Source organism: Paralichthys olivaceus, chromosome 12 (assembly GCF_024713975.1).
Source record: "Paralichthys olivaceus isolate ysfri-2021 chromosome 12, ASM2471397v2, whole genome shotgun sequence".
NCBI classification, from domain to species: domain Eukaryota; kingdom Metazoa; phylum Chordata; class Actinopteri; order Pleuronectiformes; family Paralichthyidae; genus Paralichthys; species Paralichthys olivaceus.
This window is the reverse complement of record NC_091104.1, coordinates 18,815,039-18,840,107: the sequence shown is the minus strand read 5'-3', so window position 1 is coordinate 18,840,107 and position 25,069 is coordinate 18,815,039. Positions and strand designations below refer to the sequence as shown.

Here is a 25,069-nt window from a genome sequence, read left to right as displayed (position 1 = left end):
AAAGGAGTGTTTTATTTTGCCCCATTTAGGCAAAATAAGTATTTTTCTCTAAATATGCAGGAACTCTACTGTAGATAATTCACAGCAGAGTTAAAGTGAATATTGTTTAAGAGATATGTAGGTTAAAACACACACCATTCTGTGGACTTGCTATGCATTTCCCTATACAGACTGACTGAAATTACTCAGCGATGAGTTTGGTCACAAGTTGAGTCGAGGAATTTCACCTTAACTGAGGTATCTTTACTTTTGATGCAGTCCCACTCACGGTGCCAGTGTATAGCCTGCATGATGAGTTTTCTGTCTGACACACAAAATATGGGGAGAGCAACAGCAGCATATTAAGTAGCGGTTGTGAATGTTTTTCTATATTGTGAACTGTAATCTGGAGAAAAAATAATCCTGAATGCACGGCATGACACCCAACGAAGGCCGATCGCCGGCATCAGCTGAACTCAGCTGGAACAGCAAACGTTGCAAGTCTCATTTTCTTCATCACCTCCAAAGTGCTGCCTTTCAGCTCTCCACAGCACAAACAAAAAAAGCCTGGCAAAAAATATCAATTATACATGCAGGAGGCAAACAAGGGGATTTATTTCACAACAAATAGCCTCATAGAGAGATACTGAATAGGGCAGATTAGCATTAGAAAGGGACAACAAAACTCCTGGTTCAACAGCTAATTGAGCAATTTGATGGGACTGGAATTGGGGGAAATTGCTTGATGAGGGTGTGCGTTTGGAGGGGCTGTCAATTTCTGAATCCCACCAAGGATACGTAGTGCTGTTGCTTTGAAAAAACAGGAACATTTAAAAAGATGTGCTGTTGCAGTCAAAACATGACATTATGAGAACTGAGAACTGTCAGCGGTGAACTTTGATAATGCAAGACAAGATCGGAAGCCATTGGAGCAAATGAGACATCAATCTGTATCAGATAGAGAGAAGGGAATGGAAGCTTATCAAATAAAGACAAAAAATGTCTTTTGATGACTGGTATTTAGCCCAGTGAGGTTAAAAAATACTTTTATTGTTTCCCAAGGAATAGTTTCCTTTAGTTTGCCTTAATTATTCATTTTAATTTGAATAGCACCTTGTAACTATGTTTTGAAATGTGCTATATTAATGATTCATGGTTATTATTATTTGATAGCAAATGTTAAGGTTTTCTGCACTGTGATGTCCACTTTTCTTCTATTCTACGTACAATAAAAGCTTTAAATAACATTTACCAAAAGAATATAGTGACTGCAGCTTATGGCTGGTATTAAGATTGACTTCAAAAGGTGTATATACGTATATCAGTTTTTTCGCTTTCACTCACCTCGCACTTTAAAAGAGCGTCACCGATGAGAGCCCGCGCCCGCACTCGTACCACGTGCTCACTGTGTTTACCCGCGGGGCTTTCTGGGAAGCGGTGCTCATGGTAACCAACGTAAACAACAGCCTCCCTCCTTTTCTTCCTGTTCCTCCTCCTTCTTCTTCTTCTCGGCGCCGCTTCAGCGCCAAAGCGAGTGAAAAATGTCCAGCACGTCTCGCAGTGAGGACCAGTACTATGAGAAGATAACCTCCATTCAGCAGAGCATGCACCAGAGGTGAGCTTTCACCGGCTTTTTGGTTGACGCGGCCTGGTGGAGACCGCGGGCTCGAGTTTAGGTCTCTGCCCCCCACGGTAGCGTCCCGCTGCCGCTTGCCTCAGAGACATAGTGCTAGCCGCTTAGCTAACCTGCAAAGCCCATACAGCTAGCTAGCTCGTTAGCCTGTTTATCTCGGACGCTACCTGAAGCTAACAGGGGTGATGTTGCGGTGGTGCTTGCATGTAAATGGATGGAAAGCTAAGCTGTGTTAGCATGCCAACTTCCTATGTGTCTAATGCGTTTATATGAAGCTAATAATTCGCAGTGTGGACTCAACATTAGCATCTGTGTTAGATTTTGTTTTTGAGTAAACGCATAAGTACCGTTTGTGTTGCTGATAATTAGCCTCCAGCTAACCACGGAGCAGCAGCGGGGGTGTGAGTGACTGTGTGTGACAGTTTCTCTCACGTGTGTGTGTATGCGTGTGTTTGTGTTTGTGTGTGTGCGCGCAGGGAGAAACGGAGGCTGGAGCTCGAGAGGGAACTATTTGTTTACTCCAGATCAGATAAAAGAATGTAAGTAAGCATTGTTACCACACACACATGTATATATATATATATATATATATATGTGGCCTGTGTGTATACTGTGTGTGTATATATACATATATAGTTTTCTGCTCTCTCACCCTCTTATTTTTCCTTCTTTTTCATATTAACTGATAATTTATATATTGGACATTTTAAGTAAGAAGTGCATACAATGTCATTTCTCATTTTTAAATTAGGTTAGAAATGTAATGTAGTACAGTAATAAGTGTGCTGTATATTGCATAAATGCATAGCGATGGTAATAGTTTATTCTGAATAATATATTCAACAGTGTTGTGCTCAAATGTGTTACTGGTACCTCTTTGGATATACACAACATTTTTGTCTTCATTGCAAATTGACTGTCATGAATTTTAGCGTGCCAGGTCACAGCAGCAAAGCTTAGGTATGATATGAGTGCTGAGCATTAGATTTAAATTTAAAACACAGTTGTGCTTAACCTTTTCTTGTGAAAAGTCAAGCTCTTATTTTTTGACTAAGCTCTTAGATAATATTTCTCTTGAATAATAGTTCTCCATTGCCTTCAGCTTGCAGATAAAGTGTTCCAAACTGCGCAGCTATCTCAAGGAAATCTCAAACAGGGAAGAACGAGCGAAAATGAGAAACCTTGAGCTTCTGAGAGATGTGGAGTGCATAGAAATTAGCATGAAGGAATATAGTCCTGACCATGGCCTCCTTCAACAACAAAAGGTACACGCACAATTTCATTTGTCCACTGGAGTAGTTTTTCTTATTGTGGATTAATATTAAAAACACGCATTGAGGTTGATCCAGGTTTAGACAGGATTTTATCCATTTTAGTCATCATTAATTAATTAATTACTTTTTTAGAAAAACACAACAGGTTTCCAATTGTACTTTAGAACAACAATAAACTCACAGATCTATAATATAATAGATTGTTTAACAAAGTAATGTGAATTTACTCATGAAGCATGTTCACTCGTATCTGCATTAATGCCATGTTTTATTTTTATTAAAAAAAATTAACAGAGTCAAAATTTTTGCCAGAAAATTGCTTGATGTGAGAATAGTAAACACTCAAACTGTGCAATTTATCATGACAAGCAAATGAACGAGGGGGAAAACAATGAGCCAGTCAGATTATCACTTAAAACACAACGACAGTGCTTGACAGCTTAATTTCAAATTAACAAAATTGGCTAATTATGACTCGCTGAGTTAATTGCCCAATATAGAGACTCTGAAGTGCTCCAGAGGTTTAGTCATTCTCTCCCCTCAAGCAGTTGGTTTATTTCCTCTTGATGCTCTATGAGTCCTACATGTTTGTTGTTATTTGGTCGTCACACTGCCCTTTGTTTTCCCTCTGTATTTTTCTTGTTTAGCATTGATGCTCTCAACACTTTAAAAAAAACACAAATTCACAGACTGACAAATAAGAGTATTTGTACATACACATACTGAGGTGCAAAAATTTCTAGAACAATTTTGTTTCTAATCCTCATTTGTATTGGTTGTGCAAGATGTTCAAAGCCAGAACTGAAGGCTCTAGCTCTGCTTCGGTAGACTGCTGTTTAGAGGTACAGCATGTTTGAGCTAATCCAAGTGCCCTTAACCAGACTATTAGGTTTTTTTTAATTGGAACTCGGATTAAGGCAGTTAATCTGGCCAGTCAGATAAAATGTTATGGGCGGTCAGTCACACAGAGGACCCCCACTTGGGAAAATACACTGTGATTGACTGATGCTTGACAATGTCACTTTTGCTGTCAAACCATCTGCTTTTACACCATATTCAACGGCACTATCACAACATTGTAAACAGCACCTAGTGTTGGCATTCAGTGACAGTTTACCTTTCACAAATTATGTGACTATCGTTTTTTGTAACCATTTTTGTTAGATTATTAATCAAGCAGCTGACCTGTCTGCCTCTGTTTTTTTGATATTCTTTCTTTTGTTGTTACAGGCGGACTTTTTCAAAAATAATTCCCAATGTATGGAAGAAAGGAAGAAAATGGAAGTGCTTGAAGCAGCAAAGGTAACAGTGTTATGTGCAACATAAAATGAAAAACCACTAGTAGTAATAACAATACAGTTTTAGTTTGAAAGGAATAATAATCATATATTTTACACATCACATCTTATACTGTGTGTGTTTTTACAAATTTTTGGAATAGTGAGAAAAGGGTCCTTGTTTTTTTATTTTTATTTGGGCTCCGTTTTTGAAATGTTTACAAGGTTTATGCAAATCTCAGTTCTATCAAGCTGTGTTTTCAGGTTTAGAATAACAAAGGGAAGTAGACATTATGCCTGGTAAGTCTGTAGAGGAGTCTACATTTAAATTGTGTATCTGTAATAGCACAGGTGTCTAATCCTAGCTGCTGCATCTGTACAAGCGATGTAGTTCAAGCCCATAGCTGCTTTCTCCCTTCACTTAAAGCAGTTAAAGCTCTTTTAGATGAAATGTCTAAGACATCTCATAATAACTTGGAGCATGCTGTCTAGAGCAGTCACTTGTAACTGTGTGCAAAACCCCCCTCAGCCTGTCGATATTGTAATGAGCAAAATGGTACCGTCACTCCATTATGCATACAAGCCATTGGCTTGCAGTGTGCATGTCCCTCAGGCAGCAGCATTCATTAAGGGAAGCTTACCGGGCTGAAAGCTGGAGACAGATGATAACGGGATATGATTTTCATATTTAATACATTCCTTGGAAGAGCACACGCGTGCCGCAGATTGATAGAAGAATCAATTGCTACTTTAGTGAAACACTTTCTACTTTGCCCTGCAGCTACCGATGGAATCACTCAGCCAAGAAATTAACTTTTCCTCTTTTTTATACCTACTTTGTGGATCTGCTGGGCAGGCTGCATGGTTTACAGTGAATGTTATTAAGCAGCTAACTGTTTGGTATTTAAGACGCTTATCAGAAAAGAAACAGAAGCCATGCTTTTTGTTATTATGTTTGGAGGGAGGCTTTTTTGCTCTTCCCCCACCCGCCCCTTGGTGACATTGCAGACATGAATCAAAACTTGTCTAAAGGATTTCTAATAAGATTAAAAGTTAAAACATTGATCCTGAGACATTCTTCTGAAATAGGTTGTGAAAAGAATTCTGACCTTGGCCCATATAAGATATGCTTATTCAGAATTGTAAAGTGGATAGTTAATATGCTTGACTTGAATTTCTTTCAAAGCAGACTTGTTTAAACCAAGTAAGAAATTTAAAAAAAATGCACAGGAATTACTGTCCCAGGGGGGTGAGGTAATGGAAAGATTCATTTCTAGAAATAATTTATTTTTTCACATTTACAGATTAAAGCTTTACAAAGAAAGCATGTGTACAGCTCCCTCTCTCATCAAGTTCCGAATTCTACAACAGTAATTTTTATGGACCAACAGACCGTCAGAGCGTCTGATGCTGGCACCACAAGTGTACACTCACCCCAAGCAATGCTCCGTTCACCCAATCGCAGTGTGCACTCCCGCGAACGTCTACCAAGTGGCCTTTTGAAGGACTTCAGAGTTGGCGAAGAGGATGCCACCAGCAACCGAACACATTTATCAGATGACATTTCAGGCTCAAACGATTCCCCCGATGGCTGTAATTTGAGTGACAAACATGAAAGAAAGATGGCGGGGCTCCCATCTGTTTGTGCCTTAACAGGAGCATCTAGCAATGTGCCTTTTGGAAGAGATGATAAACAAGAACCTTTACGTCTTGTGACTTTGACTGGGCTTGAGAGGAATCCATCTCCCAGCAGCAGAGTCCCCACGAGGGCTAAAGATTCCCCTGCAGAAGGCACTAAATCCCAAGAGATGGCTCATCAGCCACCTATAATGGAGGCTGAAGAGAGAAGTCTCAGCCTTTTGATGCCTGAAAACCCTTCTGGAAAAGAAGCTCAGGTTACCCCAGGTTTGAAATGTTATTTCTTGTCTATTTTGATGCATTGTTGTTTTTCCTGACATTCTCAGTTTAAAAAAACTTTATTTTGTCCTTTTGAAGATTTGAAAATAAGCCAAGTGATACTTTGTTTACATTCAGGTAGCTGTGGAAGTGTCAGCACATCAAGTTCTGATGTGCAGTTGTCTGAGAGCAGTGCCAGTGACCTGTCTGTTTCTCTGACACAATCTGAGCTGGAGAAAGATCTACCCGAGGATGTGGAATCCGAGAGGAATGCCGCTTCTGGAGGGAGGGATGCTCTTAATCAACATTGTCCAGAATCATCCATCCACTCTAATGAGTCCAAGAACACAGCTGCAGCCCTGACCTTGGAAAGGTACAGTATGTCTAACTTTGTTTGTACTTTGTTGTCAGCAATTTTCAAAGCAACTCTGTAGCGAGAAACATTTTGATTGTTTCATGGCACATAGTTGTGTTAAAATGTCCACAATGCAGTCAGTCCCACCCCCAAGATTTAAAACTAAGCAAGCTAAGAAAGGAAAATGTTCTGCACGGCCATGCTGAACCACAGAGGGCTGTTAATGATAGGAGCAGGGCTGAAGAAACCGCGCAATCCTCCTCGCCACCATCACATCTTAGGCTGACAGAGAGGATTGTGGGAGTCACGGTCCACGCCACCTTGCTCCCTGTAGCTCTGCAGCAGCTGCGGTGGTGGCAGTGATGCATCTTATAGGGAAGAGCTCAGGACCTGTCACCAACAATATTGCCATAATCCAAGATAATGCTGTAACAGAGCAATTTTCTGCTTGAGAGACCTCAGGAAGTCCCCAGTGGAGGAGGAAATTTGTGGCACCATAGAGTGTTCTGGAGGGTGGGCATGTGGACAGCACTTACAGCCACAAATCCTTAGCGTGATGATGGCCTCTGAGTTGAAGGATCATTTTGGATGGGGTTAGAGCCACAGAAAATCCCATGTGAATGTTTACTCCCGGAGCTTCTGCACCTTCCCTACAATATACAGTTTATTATGACCAGCACCTCTTTTGCTCTTGAAAAAAGTAGAGGAAAACTTTACTTTTAGTGTATTTTTTTTAACATAGTCTCATATACAGCCCATATTGTTGAAACATTGTGTGCATTTTCCCCATTATGCTTGTTTATTATTATATGCTTTATTTTTTTTAGATTGCATACTCAGTTGCACACATGGTCACAACACTGTTATTCAGTGCAAACACATTATTTTCTGCAACCACAAACACAGAGAGCTTTTCAGACCATTATCTGGTGTCAAATGCTTTATTTTAAAAATGTCTCTCTCTCTCTCTATATGCATCAAAAGTCAGTTTTCATTTTCCCTCTGATAGTGTAGCATGTTTGTTTGTGCAGGTCTGTGTGGTTGACTATTCTGTTTATGTTGTGACCTCAAGAAGAACCGCAGCCAGCCTGTGCTGGGGCCGCAGCTCTCGTTCTTAACACAGAGGGCTCCTGTGTGCGATGAGAAAAGCAGAGGCTTTGATTTAAAGTTCCAAGAGCATCCAGTGCCTATTCTCTCTCTCTCTCTCTCTCTCTCTCTCTCTCTCTCTCTCTCTCTCTCCCTCTATCGTAAGGTTAGAGTTTATATTGCTTCCTCCATTCAGCTCACAGTTAGGAAAAACAAGTCTTGGCAATTCATTAGATTATCCCATTATATTTTCTCCTCCTGCGTGGCTAGGATGAGTTAGAGTATACACCTGAAATATCCTTCAGGTTTCTTCCTCGAGGAGCATCATAATGGCCTCCCTGTGTCCTGCTCTTAAATATGTCGTCCCTGAACCGCATGATGGTTTTGCTAGATTAGGGACAGCATGTCACCCAATTAACGTTGGGTTCTTAAAAAAAATCCACTGCCAGTCTTATATTGCGCTCAGTGTGTACTACTTTTTTCATTCCTTTGTGTGCTATATTTGCCATCTTTGCCAGCACGGCGAGATTCCCCTGACACCAGTCGCTTGACGGTAAGGCCATTCCGTATCGTAAATCACCCCAAAGCCTATACTGTACGCTGTGGAGCAATAACGCCGTGGAGGCTGACCCCTTCCTCCAAGCTAACACTGTGTTCCTGATGATGTTGACACACGGACAACAGCAGCATCTAAAGTGAGGTTGGGGACCTTGACATGAAAGCTGGCAACAATACAATGAGAGAGAGAGGTTTGCAGAAAAACACAACTAATTCACTTTCTCCCTCTCTAAAGGTCTCTCTTTGAAGAGCATTGACAAATAAAGTGGAAAGAGAAAGATGACTATTTCAAGGCCTGCGCTGACGATAAGGGAGAGGGAAAAAAAGACAGTTTTTGCCTATGCTACTTCAGCCACACTGAAGAGGACTTAGCACAGACGAATGGCACACTACAGAATGTCATGGATATAATTCAAGCTGCTAGCTTAATCAGGATGTTACCAGGAAACAACCTGCAAAAAAGAGGGAGCAATTGTTTGCTGACCCCTAACCCAGAAGCCCATTACAGATTGTCATAAATTCTTTTTTGGCCCCTTTTATGCAGGGGGGCTCAGGATCCCTCTCGGCTTGGGGTTTTTGGGAGAATTCAATGAGGGCCACCCAGAGCTTAATGCTCATGGAAGAGATGGATTCCCAATATCCACATGCATTACACATCCATTTCTCATTTTGCAGCCGCACACAGGCCCAGATTAAAGTATAAATTACTCACCAAAAAGAAATCTAGAGGCCCCTTCCTTTTTATGGAAGCTTTTATCTTACACTGCTCAGTGTGAAATTGAGGCTGTGGTTAATTTGACAAAAAAAACATGCTTATTTTTTTAAATAATACTGCATATTTATAATGAAATTTATTTTCTCCATTTAACTGATATTAGGTAGAGCAGGTCGTCCAATAACCGGAAGGTTGGCGGTTCAATCCTCGCTCCCGCTGTTGGAAAAAAAATTGATGGACTAACAGCTGGTGGGGTGGCAGCTCATCTCCTTGCCACGACCGAGGTGCCCTTGAGCAAGGCACCGCCCCCCTCCCCCCAACATCTGCTCCCCGGGCGCTGACAACGGCAGCCCACTGCTCTAGTATATGTGTGTACATGGCATCTGTCTATGTGTGTTCCTATGCATGTGCGTGTTTCGACAGGTGCCAACTGGATGGGTTAAATGCAGAGGATGAATTTCATGCATGCGTGTAATAGTGTAAACATGACAATAAAGTAAATCTTCTTCTTCTTCTTCAACCTGTCGTTACATGTGGCACCATCAGCAGACGAGGCTTTTTGAATTGCTTAAGTCCTGTACAGTGGGGCCAGCACTTTAATGATCAAATTCCTCCAGCAGTCCTTGTGTGTGTCAAGGAAATTGCCTGGAAAAATGTATTGCAGGTTTTTTATAAATAATGATTCTTATCGATAATGTGACCTCCTCCTTTCATCACATTAATGGGTAATGGTTTTTTTTAGTCTCTCCCAGGAAGGAATCTTTAATCTGCTAGACAGCATCGAAGGACGACTCCATGGTGAATGGACCGGCGTGTATGGGGATTCTTCAATTGATGGGAGACAACTCAATAGACTTATCAGGTACACCCCCGCTGTCTTTCTTCAGACTTTACAATCTTATCTCTCCCTGTCAAAATTAAAATGTTGTAGATATTTATTTAATGACCATGGAGCCGTTTGTGCAGATGAGGAAAACATATTATCCTTCTGCCAAGGGCTCTCACTTTAGATGAAGTGTCATCACAGACATGCGCACGTCTTTATTTCTGAGGGGTTTTCGTACACACAGGATTGTTATAGTAACCACCCTGATGAATTGTTATTGGGCGTCAGGGAGATTGAGGATGGAGAATTTGTTTCATTAGACTGGGCTTATTTTTCATAAGCCTTTTATATTTCATAGCATGATTAATTTACCATAATTGGAGTTCTTGTTGTAAAGTGTGCATAAATGTCTCACAAGGGAAAGCTTTCCTTCTCTTTTTAAACCCAGTATATCCTTATCCCCCAGTGATGCGAATGTGAGTGTTTTAAATGATATCAGCTACATATTTAATAATAAAGAGAGTGGCTGTATTACGTCATGACCCTCAGTGCAATGTTTAGTCTTGCTGTGATATTATGTAAGCAAGCGAGTATTGGCATTGATGTGTGTGATTATACTTGTATAGTCTGCGTGTATGTGTGTGAAGTGCTAGCAGCTGATGAATGTTCTCCCATGTACTTCTGACCTGTTGGCTGAGCCCTCGACTCTGTGGCGGTAGCTGACTGCTCTCTATATATTTGGCAGCCTTTGCAACGTCGGAGCGGGCTTGAATGACGAGGACCTTGGAGCATGTGGAGCCGTTGTCCTTCATGAACTTCAGAGGTTGTCATGGAGCACGGCAAAGGGCTGCCTACTATCACGGGATCTAGTGAGTTCTCACCAGTCAAGCTCAGATCCTAATGAAATAAGGTAAGTCTCTGGGTTTCTCGGATTATCCAGCAACCAAAGATTAGTGTGTCTTTTTCCAAAGTTGTTTTGATTTATGCTATTTTCAGCTTTATGAGACTTGTAATTGTTGGATTGTAAGAAGTATCATAATTGTATTTTCAGGTTTGATCATTTGTATAAAGTTTCACCACTTTAAATATAACTCATAATTTAAATATATATATATATATATATATATATACATATTTATATATGTGTGTGTGTGTGTATGTGTGTGTGTGTATGTATATGCATGTATGTTTAGCCTATATATGTATATGTGTGTGTGTGTGTGTGTAAATATGTAGTTAAATATTGTTTGTGATATAGTGATGGGTTGTGTAATATAGTGTGTGTTTGTGTGCACTGTAATAAATGGTGCAATAAAAGTATAATGCAGAGCACAATGCTCTGAAAGCTATAGAGTTCAGTAGGCCTTTCTCTTCATTTTCTAAAGAAAGTGAAAAGATGTACAGTAAAGGTGAATTCTACTTCTCAGATGAAGAGTGAAGAGCTGCCTGTGCATTTCAACAGTGGCTGAGATATTACACGCTACCATTCGATACAGTCTCCCTTGTCCACAAATATAAAGGTCATCTTTGGTGTCACCCCGTGTGGTAACACTGCATGGGTGAATGTCATGAGTAAATTAAAATGCCCTATCTGTGACTTCCAGTCCTTTGGATAATGAGTTGTACTCTGAGCCAAATCCGTGCTCTGCTTCACTACTCTATTGATTTCAATGAGACCTTTCCTCCTATATACTCAGTCCAAAGAAACACACCAAGCAGTGTCTCTTTCCACTGGAGATCCCTATTGGCTTTTTGACCTTTTATCCAGTTTTCAACGAGGAGATGCCTGTATAGTCCAGTCTCTCTTTTTTCTCTATTAACTAGAATTTATTAATGATCCATATATTCTGATTTACTATAAGATGGCACATGAAGTAGTCTTTTGAGAATGGGGGAAGAAATGTGCAAAAAATGTACTTACATTTTTATATTATGTACATTTGTATAACTTGTCCTTCATCTTTTTGATAATCTCAAACTATTCCATTCTCGAGAAGTATATAAAAATAAAAATAATAATTATGACTTGTATACAGATGTCTCACTGAGCATTCTACAAGAAAGCCTCCTCTTTCTCTCCCACCCCCACCCTTCACTGCAGCGCCAGCCTCCCTCCTGATGCCGCTCGGCTGTGGGATCGCTGGTTCAAGCACGCCCTTCTGCTCAAGGAGCGTCGTGTCCTCAACATTGAACGCTTGGTCCAGCTGTTCACGCCGCTGCTGCTGGAGCGCCATGCCTCCTACAGCCACCAGGTAGCGTCGGAGGCACATACACAGTCTCTTAACACAGCCACATACACACAAATAGGAGGTCAGACACTTGCAAAGACAGACACCCTTTCCCCAACAGTAAGCAGGCGTTAAAACACACAGATGACAACAGGAGAGAAATGTGTTCTTTTTCTTCTTCTTTCCAAAAAGAGTGGTGTTTTTCTTTCTTTTGTTGTTGCCTTGCATGTTTTTTAAAGGGAGCTTTAGTTGGTACTGAGTGCCCTCTTTGTGTTTGGCGTTTGAAACCAAGCCCCGCTTGGTGTGCCTGCTCATCAGATTGCTTCACACGTTGACCCAGACAGAAGGGAGATCCTGACCCATGCGCTAATCACAAATCACAGCCTCTGCTTGGCTTCTTTCATCTCATGTGGTGAATTCATCTGAGAAACACTTGCTTTTAATTTGGTATTAACCAGAAGTATAACTGTCAGCTGGATCCGACTGAATGAGGGGAACCATCTAAAATGTCTTTACAACAGAGGATTGTTTTAGATTTCCCCGCTCATTGACCTTGTGTCGATCCTGTTTAATTAAACAAAGAAAATAATCGGCATTGAAAATTCACACTTAGAGCCCAAAGATGACATCAGGAAAGAGATTTCGTCAAGAATCCCACTTTGTCAGGAAATATACTTATGTCTTATGTACAGGAATGATCATATATATACAAGAAGGTTTTTCTATTCATTTTGTGGGTTCATCTTATTGGGGGTTCTTGTGGCTCTGAGGTCTTGCTCCAGTGCCCCAGACGCAATGAGAGAGGCAAAGAGGGAGACTGTAGAGCCTCTTGAAAATATGAACTGACAAAAGGAGGAGAGGTACTGCCATCTGCATTGTGTCCAAGTGCATCAAGAAAAGCCTGATTGAAAATCTTTCTCTCTCACTCCATCTCCTCCATCTTTTTCCTTCTCACTCCCTCTATTCCACCATCTCTCACTTGATTTCTCTATCTCTCCTCTTGGTCCTCTCGCACAACAGCTTACTCTACACACACAAGAGAAAACTGAAATTTCCATTCACGTCTTGCCACACAGCCTGGCTACTCCCGACAAATGGGAGCATGCAGCTCGCATGCACACACTCAAAGAGGCCCTTTGAATATTCAAGTGCTAACAGTTGCATTCATTGATATTTAAAATGCAGTGGGTCTGCGAGAGCCCTCAGCTCGCGGTGCATTTGACTAAATCTAAAAAACGAACAAAGAAGGATATTGGGGATAAGGATCAAGACAGTTTTATGCTGTGCAGCATCATCAAATACCAACGGGCAAGCTCAGATTGGCATGTGTTTGTGTCTCTTCCCCTCTCAGAAAATAAAAGCGTGTACATTGTCAATCTTCACTGCGACCTACTGATAACAACTTACAATGCACTTAAAGTTTGTCACTGTCAAAATCCTCCTGATCATCTGCTCCATATTAGTGCTCATTAAAAGTTGCAAATGGCCATCTGAGGCTGAGAGGCAGTCTTTGATCACAAAAGAGAGATGATGATGGCAGGATCTGATACGTGGAGGGAGGGAAAAAGGGAGAGGAAGGAAATCGGTGTGTGGCATCTCCCCGCTCCTCATCTCCCGGAACAGCTCCTCTTAATTGTGTATCCTCATCTCCCCAGAGATGAAAATGAGCTAGAGAGGGAGGAAGAGAGCAGTTTGTCTCAATCCTTTCAGCCAAGAGGGGCGATATCTGGAACGTGTTGCACATTAACGCCAGGGTGATTGCATTCTTTAGGCGCTTCTTTAATCTCATGGATGAGAAGAGAGGGAGAGCAAAAAAGAAAAAAATTGTGATGAGAGGGCAAGCGGGAGCAAAAGTGTGCGAAATTATCTTTTTTTAGTTAAACGAGAGAGAGAACTTGAAGTTATTTTCTCTTGGCGTTTGAACGCGCACCACAGCTGCACCTCTGTGCGAGCAGCCGTGGCCGAGTAAATGACTTGCCTAATCTGCGAGAGTTCAATTTGACACTTCCTTCACTAAATGGGAACAATTAAGAATGTGGTTTTAATTTGTGCTGCTCACAGGCCAAAGTGCTGCTGAGGACACTTCTGTCCCGGTCCAGTGAGGAGTGCCCCTCAGCTGAGGACGAGAGCGACTTGTCTTCCTCGTGTGATTCTCCTTCCCTTCTAGTTGACAGTCATGTGAAGCCCGCCAGGCCAGCACAACAGCAACAGATTCAAGGTAACTGAAGATTATCAGTATGGTCACAGACATAGAAAAAATATATAATTATTATTATTTGAATGCAGGGGTTTGGCTAAATATGTTATGGATGAATGGCTGCATTTCCCAACAATTAAAATCCCTCCTTTCAGAAAGTGGTTTAGTTTTATTACAGTAGATTCCCTCAAACATTCCACACAGAGTTAAGTCTGTCTTTGCACAATAATATGTAACAAGGGCATTTATGAGAACAAATGTAGACTACTGCTATTTTTTATGTGCCACCTCTGCAGAGAACTAAAACTTCCCTTTTATGAAAGAAATCAATTTCACCATAGAGCTTTTTATGAATCTCTCACAGGCCAGTTTTCATGCAGCCGTCTATTCAGAGCTGAAGAAAGACCCCCCCCAATCCCATTTCTATCCCTGAGACTCCCTTCCTCCCTGCGTCTGCTTCTCACTATGTGCTTCCCTTTCTTACAGAACTACAAAGTGCTGAAGAGGACAGCCAGGACGAAAGCCCTGTGGAAAGTGTTCCTATTAGAGGTAAAAAGGCATCGCTGGTGCCTCAGCATTCACACTGTCCTTATGTTGTGGTTTGTTTTCTTCCCACTGCAGTGAATAATGGTCTCTTTTAAGCGATGGCTGAGGCAGGATGATCAAGGTGAAGCCAGGGTCAAAGTCCCACCTGAAGAGCAGTGCTAGTTCTCTCTAATTATCTCCGAGAAAACACTAGCTGCATTTTTCAGCCTTAGTCTGATGCATTCGGGCAAAATTGATAATTCACAGGCCCCGGCATAATGCGGCTGCTTTAATTGTCAGGATGCCAGGGTGGAAAGCGCAAGAGATCTGTCATCGCTTCTCATTATCTTCTAAACAATGCTCCGGCAAGGCTGGACTTGAAAAATACTAGATGTGAAGGCATCCTGGAAGCAGTTGGTGTGCCCATCCCTCGGCTGCACCTCTGAAATGTAAAGCAATCCTGTATTACCCTTGGCTGTCAGATTTCCTACTGGGTGTTTGGTGTCTGCATCTAAGGTGCACAGCCAGCAAAATGAGTCCAGTTTCCAATCGCTACACTTAATCAAAAGAGCCATAACCAGCTAAAAAAAACATGACTAAAGATTTTGCCAGGAAAGGATTTTGCTGTGCAGAGGGACATCAATGTTACAATCAAATACCATGACCTTGGAACTGAGAGTAATTGCTAAGAAATGATCGTCTGTAGACCTAGTGGGTATTTTTAGATTAGATGTAAAAGCTGTGGCTGTATAAAGTGCAGTGGGTGGAATAACACTGGAGATTGTCATACACTGTAAATGTCGTATGCTTTTAGAAAATGATTAAAAGCATTTGTGTTTTATTCTGAAACCAAGTTAGAAATGTCAGGACATGTAGCTCCATCCTTTTGATTTGCTCTGTGTGTTTTAGACACATCATTGAGATAACAGCCCATTTATTATGTACTTCTGCTCTGCTGATTTTTGCCAGCGCTAGTCTGTGCTTCTCTCAAATATGATACCTACTTTAGTGTGCCGGAAAGTAATTATGAGTGTTTTTAAAACAGAAAATCAATCATTGCTTTCCTGCTAGGGGGATGCTGAGATAATGTGAGATTCTGATTGCTGTCTCATGGAAACTGTTGCTACATACTGTAGGCTTGAATCAACAGCTTAGCTGATTGAGCGCAGTGTTTTTACCCACTCTGTACGGCAGTGAGACCAAAAGACTCAGCTACTGGAGCGTGTTGTCTCAACAAACACCGAAACCTCTGAAAGTTGGAAACCTGGCTTTTAAGCAAATATTTAACAGCGTGTGTGTGTGTGTGTGTCCTTGAACAGAGACAAAAGCATATCAGTTACTTAAACAATCAGCCATGCAGGAAAGGCTGCAGAGCTCTGAAGAGGAGGAGGAGGAGGTGGATGGCCTCTCAGGTAAGAGATGCAGTCCACTCTACCCAGCAAGTAGCAAGCAATCGGAGCCTAACCATTGGTCAACACTGGCATATGTTCTCACAACACGTTAGGGCACCATAGAAAGCCTGCATGTGTTGTTTACACAGACTTTTTGCCAAATAATGATGTCAAAGCCCAAGATTTCTCAACCAGTTTTTAGCTCAAAATCACATTTTCCATTTCATAAATTCTCAAGATCCCATTGACCCTGGGTTTGAGTTTGTTAGTTGAATTTGGGGTGAAGTATTTCTTGTGCATGGAAAGAGTTCTGAGTAAAGCAAATGTGTGCATATCAAGAGACCAAAACATCAATCTCCCACAAGCCTTACCATAATGTCCACATAGAAATATGCATTGTTAATTATCTTGTGATGAGATGTCCATACCAAATGGTTTCATCTGGCCCTGTTTGCTTTTTTAAGGAATAAATCACGGCCATGAAGAGGACCTGGGGAGGGCCAAACGCTCCTCACATCAAGACCCTTACCCCCGGTAAGAACATTGTTATTATTCAGCGGGCCACAGGAAATAGGCCACCAGACACCAAAGTGGTTGATGTACATTTGCATGGCTGCTCTCATAATTCCCTGTTCATTTCCATAAGATCAATTGGGCGCCACCCATTAACTCGCTTACAAAGACAAAAGGCCCCCAAAATGTCCTCTCGCTCACTGTTTGCTCGGTTGGGACAGGTTTTAAAAAAAAGCAAAAGCAAAACAGCTACCACAAAAAATAAATTGGAGTCATAATCTCACTGTCTTCAGCCTTATTGTCAGAATGCAAACAGATCATGTCAAGAAGAGAATTGGGGACCACTGTTTTGGAAGAAGGAGACTTGAGTGTTGACAAGGACAAATGTCCTTTGATTTTTCACCCTTGAAACACATTTCGGCAGCTCAAATCAGAGTCCTAAGTGGGTTGGAAAAGAACATCTAATGATAAATAGCCTTGTGGAAGCTAACACCATCACAGTTACATTTGAATATCAACACGACTTCATCAAATCTGCAATTGCATGCCGGGTCCTCAGAGCACCTCTTCACTGCGAACCCATTTGGGCTGTCGTAATGGCTGGGTAAACGTTATGAGGAATAATCTTCTCTGATTTCATGTGATTACTGGGCACCACGCTGACACAAGGGCTCAAGTCTGTACCTCCCTGGCCTGGCAAGCAGGCACTCCCAGTCTGCCTATTAGCCCAGGGAAGGGTCTAATGGGCTGGCTCTATTGTGGTCCTCATAGCTGCTGATGTCTGCCACGGCCAGCCCCAGTGACCACGCTCTTTAATAAACATGAGCCAATTTCGGGCCCAGACCCTCTCAGATGGTGCCTGTGGCCCTGTCATTAACGTGCATTGGAAGCCCGCAATATATGTAATTAAACAAAATCTGCAGGAACATTTTTTAGACAGAATGCAGAGAGCAGTGATGAGACCTCAAGTTGTGTACATAAGTAAAATTGAACAAATTGTGTCGTTGTGCATGGATGACACTCTAATCTTACTAGGCGTTGAATGGAAACGGCATGAAGAGCTGCACATCACCATGACCATCATCATCTTTCCTTTCGGTCATACAGCGATTTCTGCTCTTTTCTTCTGCTTCGATTTAAGCATTCCACTTAGCACAAGTCACTTGTTGTTGCTTCATTGCCACCACTAGTGGTGTGGAAGCCCTGCAAGAAGAAGCATAACACCGCAGCATGCTTCCTCTCCTCTCTCTCTCTACCACCCCGCCTCTCCTACCCAACAAAAACAAACTTGTTAATTATTTGCTTTATTTTGTCAGGGAGCTGATGAGTGACATCAAAAGGAGGATGGAACTGGACTCAAAATACAAAAATGGCTTCTTTCTCTGTTGTCTTAGACAATAATTATGATTTGCCAGTTAAGCCTGGAGTACAGCAGAGGGATTGTAGTTTAAAGCAGAGGCTTTGGTGCAAAAAATGCATTTATAGCCCTTTGTGAGGCTCCTCATTATGTGTGGGCCCGATTCATTAAGTAATTGGTTTGCAGTTGTTTACATGAGTATTAAGGCCTTCTATTCAGGGCCTTTGAGAGATACATTGTGCAAATGTTGCATGTTATGAATGCAGAATGAGAGGCGGGGGGCCAGTCCTATTGGCTAAACACTGCACTCGGCTGAAAAGCGAGAGAAAAGCACTGGGTGCTGCTTTGCATAGCAATGACTAGGGCCTTAATAAGCTTTACAGATTAAATACATGCAGTCTATACAAGATGCAAAGAGATACTCTTAACACATTTATATGTGCTCATTTCACTATTATGGCGTTCGAGAGAATTGAGGTCTTTCATATTCTTTTTTTTTTCCCTCCCTCACTCTCTTCCTTACACTCCCACACAGTGTTTTTCAGTCAGACACTTTTATAGAATGTGCTGTTTATTGTATTATAAGTCGTGGGGAAGCGACTGATCTGCAACATTTATTAAGGATTTGTCCATTAGAAATCTTTTGCTGTCTTTGTGAGTGGCAAAGTAAAATCACTTTGTGGTTGAGTGGGGATGAAAGGAATAATGCACGAAGGAGTGAGTCTTAATAAGCAGCTGCACTCCATGTAAAGACCACTTGTTCCCCTTTGTATGCGAGTGCATGCCACTGCTTCCTCTCGTGCAAAGCGTCATTGTGCTCCTTTCTACTGTAGGCATTTCAGATGCCACTCCTTTCTTATTTTTTATTTTGGGTTTTTTAATACCTTTTATTCCCCCCCTGGTTTTGATCCTAAAAAATGCTCTAACACATGTGCACACACACACTCATGCACAAACTAAAATCCTCCAGCCATCAGCCTGTGCGATGATTGTTGTGCCTAGTGCCTGCTTGACAAAAACCTTGACTCAACAATTAGTGGTTTACGGCTTTGCTTTGGACAACAGGATGTGCTCAAGCATTCGACCTCAAATCACTCAAAATCAGAAGCTCTCTCTCTCTCTCTCTCATTGGGAGGCGATGAGTCAAGGAAAAAACATGTAAACGCTTCATCTGACAATATAATACTTAAAGCTTTGTGATTCTTAATGGCAGTATTGCACCGCCAAGCAGGTGGCAGCATTAAATCTATACCTCTCTGATTATGTTATTTCCTCTTAAACAGTCAATAGTCAACCTTGGCTATGACTTGTTATTTTTACCTGATCTCTTTATAGATCAGAGAATAAGACCAAAACCAGGACAAAACATGTCGAACAACTCAGTGACTGTTGGGGAAGGCAGCATTTAGGGGCTCTAACCAGAGGAGGTCACTGTCCTACACTGACTGTCTGAAACCAGAAGAGTGCACCTGATTGCCCTTTAAAACAACTAAGTTGACTTTCAGACACTTTCTGTGCTATATTTCTGTTCATTTTGTGTTGTTAATTAAGCTTTAAGATTTATATGCAGGTCTATACAGCAAAAGCACTAAAGCAACTGATAAAGCTGTTTCAAGGCAGATTTGGGCAAAAACTAAAATAATACATGGATAAAATGTTCAGTTTTTAAATAAATATATTAAGGTGTGTATTTACTCCACCTTCTTTAGAAACTCTGACGTTTGCGTGTGTGTTGGACAAGCGGCAAACGTTTGCTGTATAAAAAAAACCCTAACATGAAATGAATGATCTGTTCCTCCCTCATCCCCTGCCCTGGCTCTCTCCTCCAGACTGCCACCAGTCAGGAAGAGAGCAGCCTGTGTTGAAATCATTGGTCCAGTGCCTCCTCCTCCTCTCTGAGCTGCAGTACTTGCTCATTGCCAGCAGAGAGCACTCACATGTTAGACAGCGCCCACTCACCAGTGTACTCATGGTTGCCTCTCACTGTTTGCCCCCACTGAGGGCTATATCCTGCTACCATTCAGGCCCCAGTAGAGTACATCTAAACGGAGCCTAAACAATGTTTCGGCGGGGTCATCGCTGGGATGGGAGTAGGAGTTGATGGGAATGATGAGGTGATGGGTCTCCCTTTACCTTTAGACAAGCACCGCTGCACAAAAGTGCTATTGTGCTATTAGCATTTGTGCGTGGGTGGCAGGAGCTTAAAAAAGGCCAGGGTAAATAAAAGCAGTTTTCCAGCTATCAGTTTGTGCAAGCCAGTATTAAATGCTTGATAAGCATTATTTCCTCAGATACTCTAATGTGTTTATACTGTAGGATTAGAAGTGAAATCTGTCTTCACTGACTCACAGACATATCTTACTTTGGCAATTGGCACTTAATTTAACCTATTTAACCTGCAGTTTAAGAGGACAGTATGCACTGAACACATTATTGTAAAATAGACGATATGCTGCACTTTTTATATGTTGTACATGAAACTATTCTAGGCAACATTTAGTTTCAGCTGCATTTGCCTTTTAAGCCACAATTTAAAACAGTATTCTCTTCTTACCCAACAAAGAGGTAAGGTGCAGTTGCAGAACAGAGCACTGGAGTTATATCACTCAGTAAAACAGATGCAATGAACAAGAATTCAATCAATCAATCTTTTTTTTAATATCCCATATTCACAAATCACAATTTGCCTAATGGGCTAAACACAGTGTGACATCATCAGCCCTTAACCTTCGCCCAGACTGAGAACAAACTACCAAGTAAGCCTTGAATTAGAAATGTGCTACTCTGACTCTATAAATGTTAAGGATGGTCTTTGGAATTTAACAGTTTAGCAGAGTGTCTTGGATTTCAGTAGGGGTGTTTGTGTTGCCACTTTTTCCTGTCTTCCACAACATTAGTACTATATCTGTGTGTATATATATATATATATATATGCGCACAACGTGCCTCAGATATGATATTGTACATATATCTGAAATTGCATAAATCAACAAACCTGATTTTCTTTTAAAAATTGCATTATTTCTCAAGTGCAGTTGTGCAATGTGTATAAAACTCAGTCACAGAACTCAGTACAGTTTTAAAGGACGCTGTAGAATTGACTCTGCAGGAGACACGAAAAACTGTTAAAACACGAGATAAACAACAATATGAAACAATTGCAAAGGCCAGAGAAAGAAAGAGATCGAGCGAGGCATTTGGGGGAAAGAGGATGTTACAATAGCTGTAATTTGCATCATTTTACACATTACGTTCACCTCTGTCTACCAGAGCTTGTAAAACTGTGGCCGGCCCAGTCTTACATATTCAGATTATTGCCTCAATTAAGGGAAACTCAGCAGAAGATGAACTGGCATAATGTTTATGGAAACGGGATATTAGATTGGCGGTGTCAGATCCAGACTGGGCTCTCTATGGTAATAGCCCTGTCTTGAAATCAGTTCTGTCCCTCACTGAAGTGGAACAGCTGATAGACCATTCCCATCCCTGGGGGAAGTTCGAGAAAAGAAAAGCCCAATTTACTCTCAGTAGCAGCTATTATTGTGGCAAAGGAGAGGAAGTAATCGTATAGATTATTGCTGTATTTTTTGCTGCTGCTGCAAGGTCTGGTCAAGATATGTTGCCTAACAGTTGTAAATGGATGCACTACACCCAGTGGTTTAGTTTTGCTTCAGTAGGGTTTTTTTTTCTTATTCAGTTTTAAAAGCTCAATGTGTATAACAGGTAGATTCCATGTTCCTCTTTTCCTCATGACGGTTTCCACTGTCTTGTCATGATCATGATTTTAAACTGATATGGTGTAAAAACATTTTTACATGTTAACTATATATTAAAACAATCCCTATACACAATAGCATGGGTGGTTCAATTACAATAACTAGTAAATTAATGTATTATATCATTTTAATTAAATAACCTTGTGTAAGGCTATACAGTAAAATATATACTAAATGTATTACCCTGAATTCTCTAAAATCTAAGTTTTTCACAAGGTTTGATTAGAAATCTATCTTCTTCTTTTTTTTAAACTATTTTACTTAATCAGCCTCTGCTTTGGCTTGTTAGCATTTTAAGTAGCAGAGGTTCAGCCTGCTGCCTGACAAGATGCTGGCATCATCCAAATGTCATGAAGGGAGTCCTATTGGCATATATGACTATGAAGGTTATATTCTAATGGTTACACTGGCTCTATGGTATATTGCTTATAGCACAGAGCAATCTGCTCACAGTTTGCAATGGGTATGGCACATCTCTGTTCTCTCATTCTGCCTTGAGTGGTGCAAAGCAGCAATATATAGTTTAGAAGATAGCAGTGGGAATGCAGCCAGAGTAATTTGGTCCTTATCCTCAATGTACAGTCACATGTGCCAAGACTTAGCTGAGTGAGAGATGAGGAGATGATGGTGATTGAGAGGATGACAATCACAGGGGTCATGGGTTGGAATTGATGCGGATGGAGGAACACACCCCACAACTGTTTTTTTTTTGTTCCAATCTCATCTGCTTAAAACTGTGCATCTTTCTTTTTTTTTCTTCTTCTTTCCAGGGAAAGCGTCCGCGTTGCTCTGATACAGAAGGTCCAAACAAATAAGCCATATGTATATGTATGCTAACCTGGTAGATGATGAGGATATATTGTGGGGTTTCTGAATGGGCTCTGTGATGATGTAAATTAAAGAGGAGGCCTTTAAAATTGGAACGGGGGCCTTATTACATATGCATTGAGGTAGATCAAAGCCTTTTCGGAGGGCACGCATTTACATAGCGATATCACCCGAGCTATGGGAACCTGGCAACCCTGTCGTTGGACTATTTTTGAATAAAGAGGGCCTTGTGGAAGTCCTCTGGCACAATTACAACATGAGTCAAGGAAGTTCCCCCTGCTACTGTCTGAGCTTACCCAGCAAATACACCCGCCCCATCCAACCCCCGTCGCAGTGTTTTTCACGAGTCAATTTTTGTCATACAGATGTAGTATTTGTAGAAAATACATTTTATAGATTCTTCTTCTTCTGCTGTGTTTTTAATTTAATTTTATTGATTTAATTTCCTATTCTCTGTGTGGTTTAACATTTAATGTACGTGCTGCCTTTTTCCCTTATAGCTATTTTTGATACAAAGCAGCGTCTCATTTTTCAAAGAAAGTCTTAACAAAACTTAACAAGGCTCTTAACTGTCTCTGTGTTTCCAGGACAGAAAATACAAACTCAAAGCCTCATTCTGCTTTACAGTCAAAAGGTGAGTATAGACAAAGTCATTTTCAATTTCACACAGATACACCCTGTGGAAAAAAAAAGGTTAATTACACTGCAACACAGAGAGGGTTCATGCATTACCAATTACCAAATTATTGTAAATTTCTGAACTTCACAAGTGAATCAACTGTTTGAAGATTTCTTTTCTATAAAAACAGCTATGCCTTTTGAGGATGTGTGCAAGAAAAACCTGACCTTGAAGCCAAATCCTGAAAGCTTAGATTTATTTTGTCTACAAGCGCAACCTCTGATTAATACTTAAATAATCTGCTCTTGCATTAGGGATCAAACCTTAAACAAAAACCAAATGATGTAGTTATGTCTATAATTAGAATCCACTCTTATTCTTCTGCAATAGCAACTTAAGATACAGGAGACACAGTATGTGGTGAGTATATATAAACAGTTACAGTTCTTTAGACTGGAGCTGCTGCACATAAAACATAAATAGTACACATCTATGAATGGGGCTTGAGCAAGTGGGTACTGTGACACAGTGACACATGAATTAACTTTTTTTACAGCCATAATCAGATCACGCAAAACACACCACACTGCTATGAATGAAGACAACAAATAAGACTGTTCAGGTAGACTGATAACTGTGAAGTGTAACTCAAGTTAAACTTGAGCTTTACTAGAATTGGCTGGATAAAGAACGCATGGATGTAAGGGGTTACACTGCATTTTATTGTTGTTTTTCTGTGTACCTTATCTCTTCAGCTCTCTGGGGGGAATCGGATGACAGCAACTCAGAGATTGAAGCAGCCTTACGCCCTCAACCTTTCAACACAAACAACGATGACATTGATGACTTCTATGATTGATATTGCCCTGGAGATATTTTTTTAAATGCACTACAAAATTCCAGGCAGTTTGGCTCCTAGTAATTCACCCCCTGACCACCATTTTAGTGGTCTGCATTGTAAATCATATGCGTACTGTATCGTAAAAACAAATAATAAAGTTGACAGCTCTCACGCTGGGTAAAGTATGTGAAGAGTTGTCCAACACTCTGATGTTAACCCTGCTTCAGTCTCTTTATCTGAACAACTCTCCCGGCTCATAATAACAGCTCGAAATAGATTAAACTGATCTTTTAAAGTGATTTGTTTGCACTAGGCTGGAAATCATGCATTTTGAATGCCGCAAGCATCTCCGAGTGCTCTACCTCCAGCATGCTCGAGTGTAGTGATGTGAGTCACCTGTGAAATGACAAAGCACAATGGCCACTCTGCACGCCGCTGTGCGACCTGTGAACCCGCTGAAGAGGCCCATCTCCCGGGGCACAAAGTGTTGCGCCACCAACAAACTCAGAATATTTTGTCCCTCCAGCGAACGCTCGACATATATTTTCACCGCTGCTTCTTTAACTCATGTTAAAGAAACACAAAGATAGATTTCCTCTGTATTGCGCAAATGATTCACTATTGGCAGGATCGTTGCTGAAACCACACAGTAGAGTCTTCTGCAATTTATCATTTGCAGCACATTGAACATCCTGTGTCTATTAATAACTCTGAGCTGCTGTGTGGGAGGCTACATTCCCAAGTTTACATTTATACTTCATTATGTCTGTAGTGTAAATTTCCAAATCTGCCATTCTGGGATGTGGTAAAAGCCCCTGGCATTCGGTGTCAGCAGGATTCCATTAGTCAGCTTTAGGTGACTTTACATGCCTGAACCTTTTAAAGTAGGACTCCACATTCATTACCAATAATGGCTTCAGACAGCCCTGACCCACCACAGAAAAGGGACTGTGGCAGAATAATTTGGAGTTTGCTAAAAGGCTCCCTAACATAATATCTATGTTAAGGAGCATGTCAACAGATACTTGTGTGCGACAGATAGCTCATGGTGGAAGTGGAGTAATATTGTACTAATGTGTACTAACACAATAACATTTTTGAAAGGAACTTTTTTCTGATTCCATGCTGGAGTGACAATGGTGATGATGAGGATATTCAGCTCATTCTCTTTTAAAGGCTTTATTCTGCAGTGAAC

The 25,069-nt window shown here is 41.1% G+C and overlaps 1 protein-coding gene across 2 annotated transcripts; it reads left to right on the top strand.

Annotated features, from left to right (window-relative positions):
- The first annotated feature begins 1,372 nt into the window (after positions 1 to 1,372).
- On the top strand, positions 1,373 to 24,090 carry kiz (kizuna centrosomal protein). 2 transcript variants are annotated; one of them, XM_020084644.2, is made up of 15 exons: positions 1,373 to 1,594; positions 2,089 to 2,151; positions 2,715 to 2,877; positions 4,117 to 4,188; positions 5,468 to 6,068; positions 6,198 to 6,432; positions 9,516 to 9,635; positions 10,345 to 10,509; positions 11,701 to 11,851; positions 13,889 to 14,045; positions 14,511 to 14,573; positions 15,869 to 15,961; positions 16,405 to 16,474; positions 23,002 to 23,048; positions 23,789 to 24,090. In XM_020084644.2, the coding sequence occupies exons 1-15, from the start codon at positions 1,521 to 1,523 to the stop codon at positions 23,890 to 23,892; spliced, it is 2,178 nt and encodes a 725-aa protein (XP_019940203.2). In that variant the 5' UTR covers positions 1,373 to 1,520; the 3' UTR covers positions 23,893 to 24,090. The 2 variants fall into 2 exon arrangements, with proteins under 2 accessions (XP_019940203.2, XP_069392017.1); XM_069535916.1 differs by lacking the exon at positions 2,089 to 2,151.
- Positions 24,091 to 25,069: the final 979 nt, after the last annotated feature.

Bases quoted from the DNA above. Each gene is read 5' to 3' on its own strand.
- kiz (XM_020084644.2), top strand. From the start codon at position 1,521: ATGTCCAGCACGTCTCGCAGTGAGGACCAGTACTATGAGAAGATAACC. The intron at 10,510-11,700 runs GTAAGTCTCTGG...CCTTCACTGCAG, and splicing joins TCAGATCCTAATGAAATAAG to CGCCAGCCTCCCTCCTGATG. The intron at 11,852-13,888 runs GTAGCGTCGGAG...TGCTGCTCACAG, and splicing joins ATGCCTCCTACAGCCACCAG to GCCAAAGTGCTGCTGAGGAC.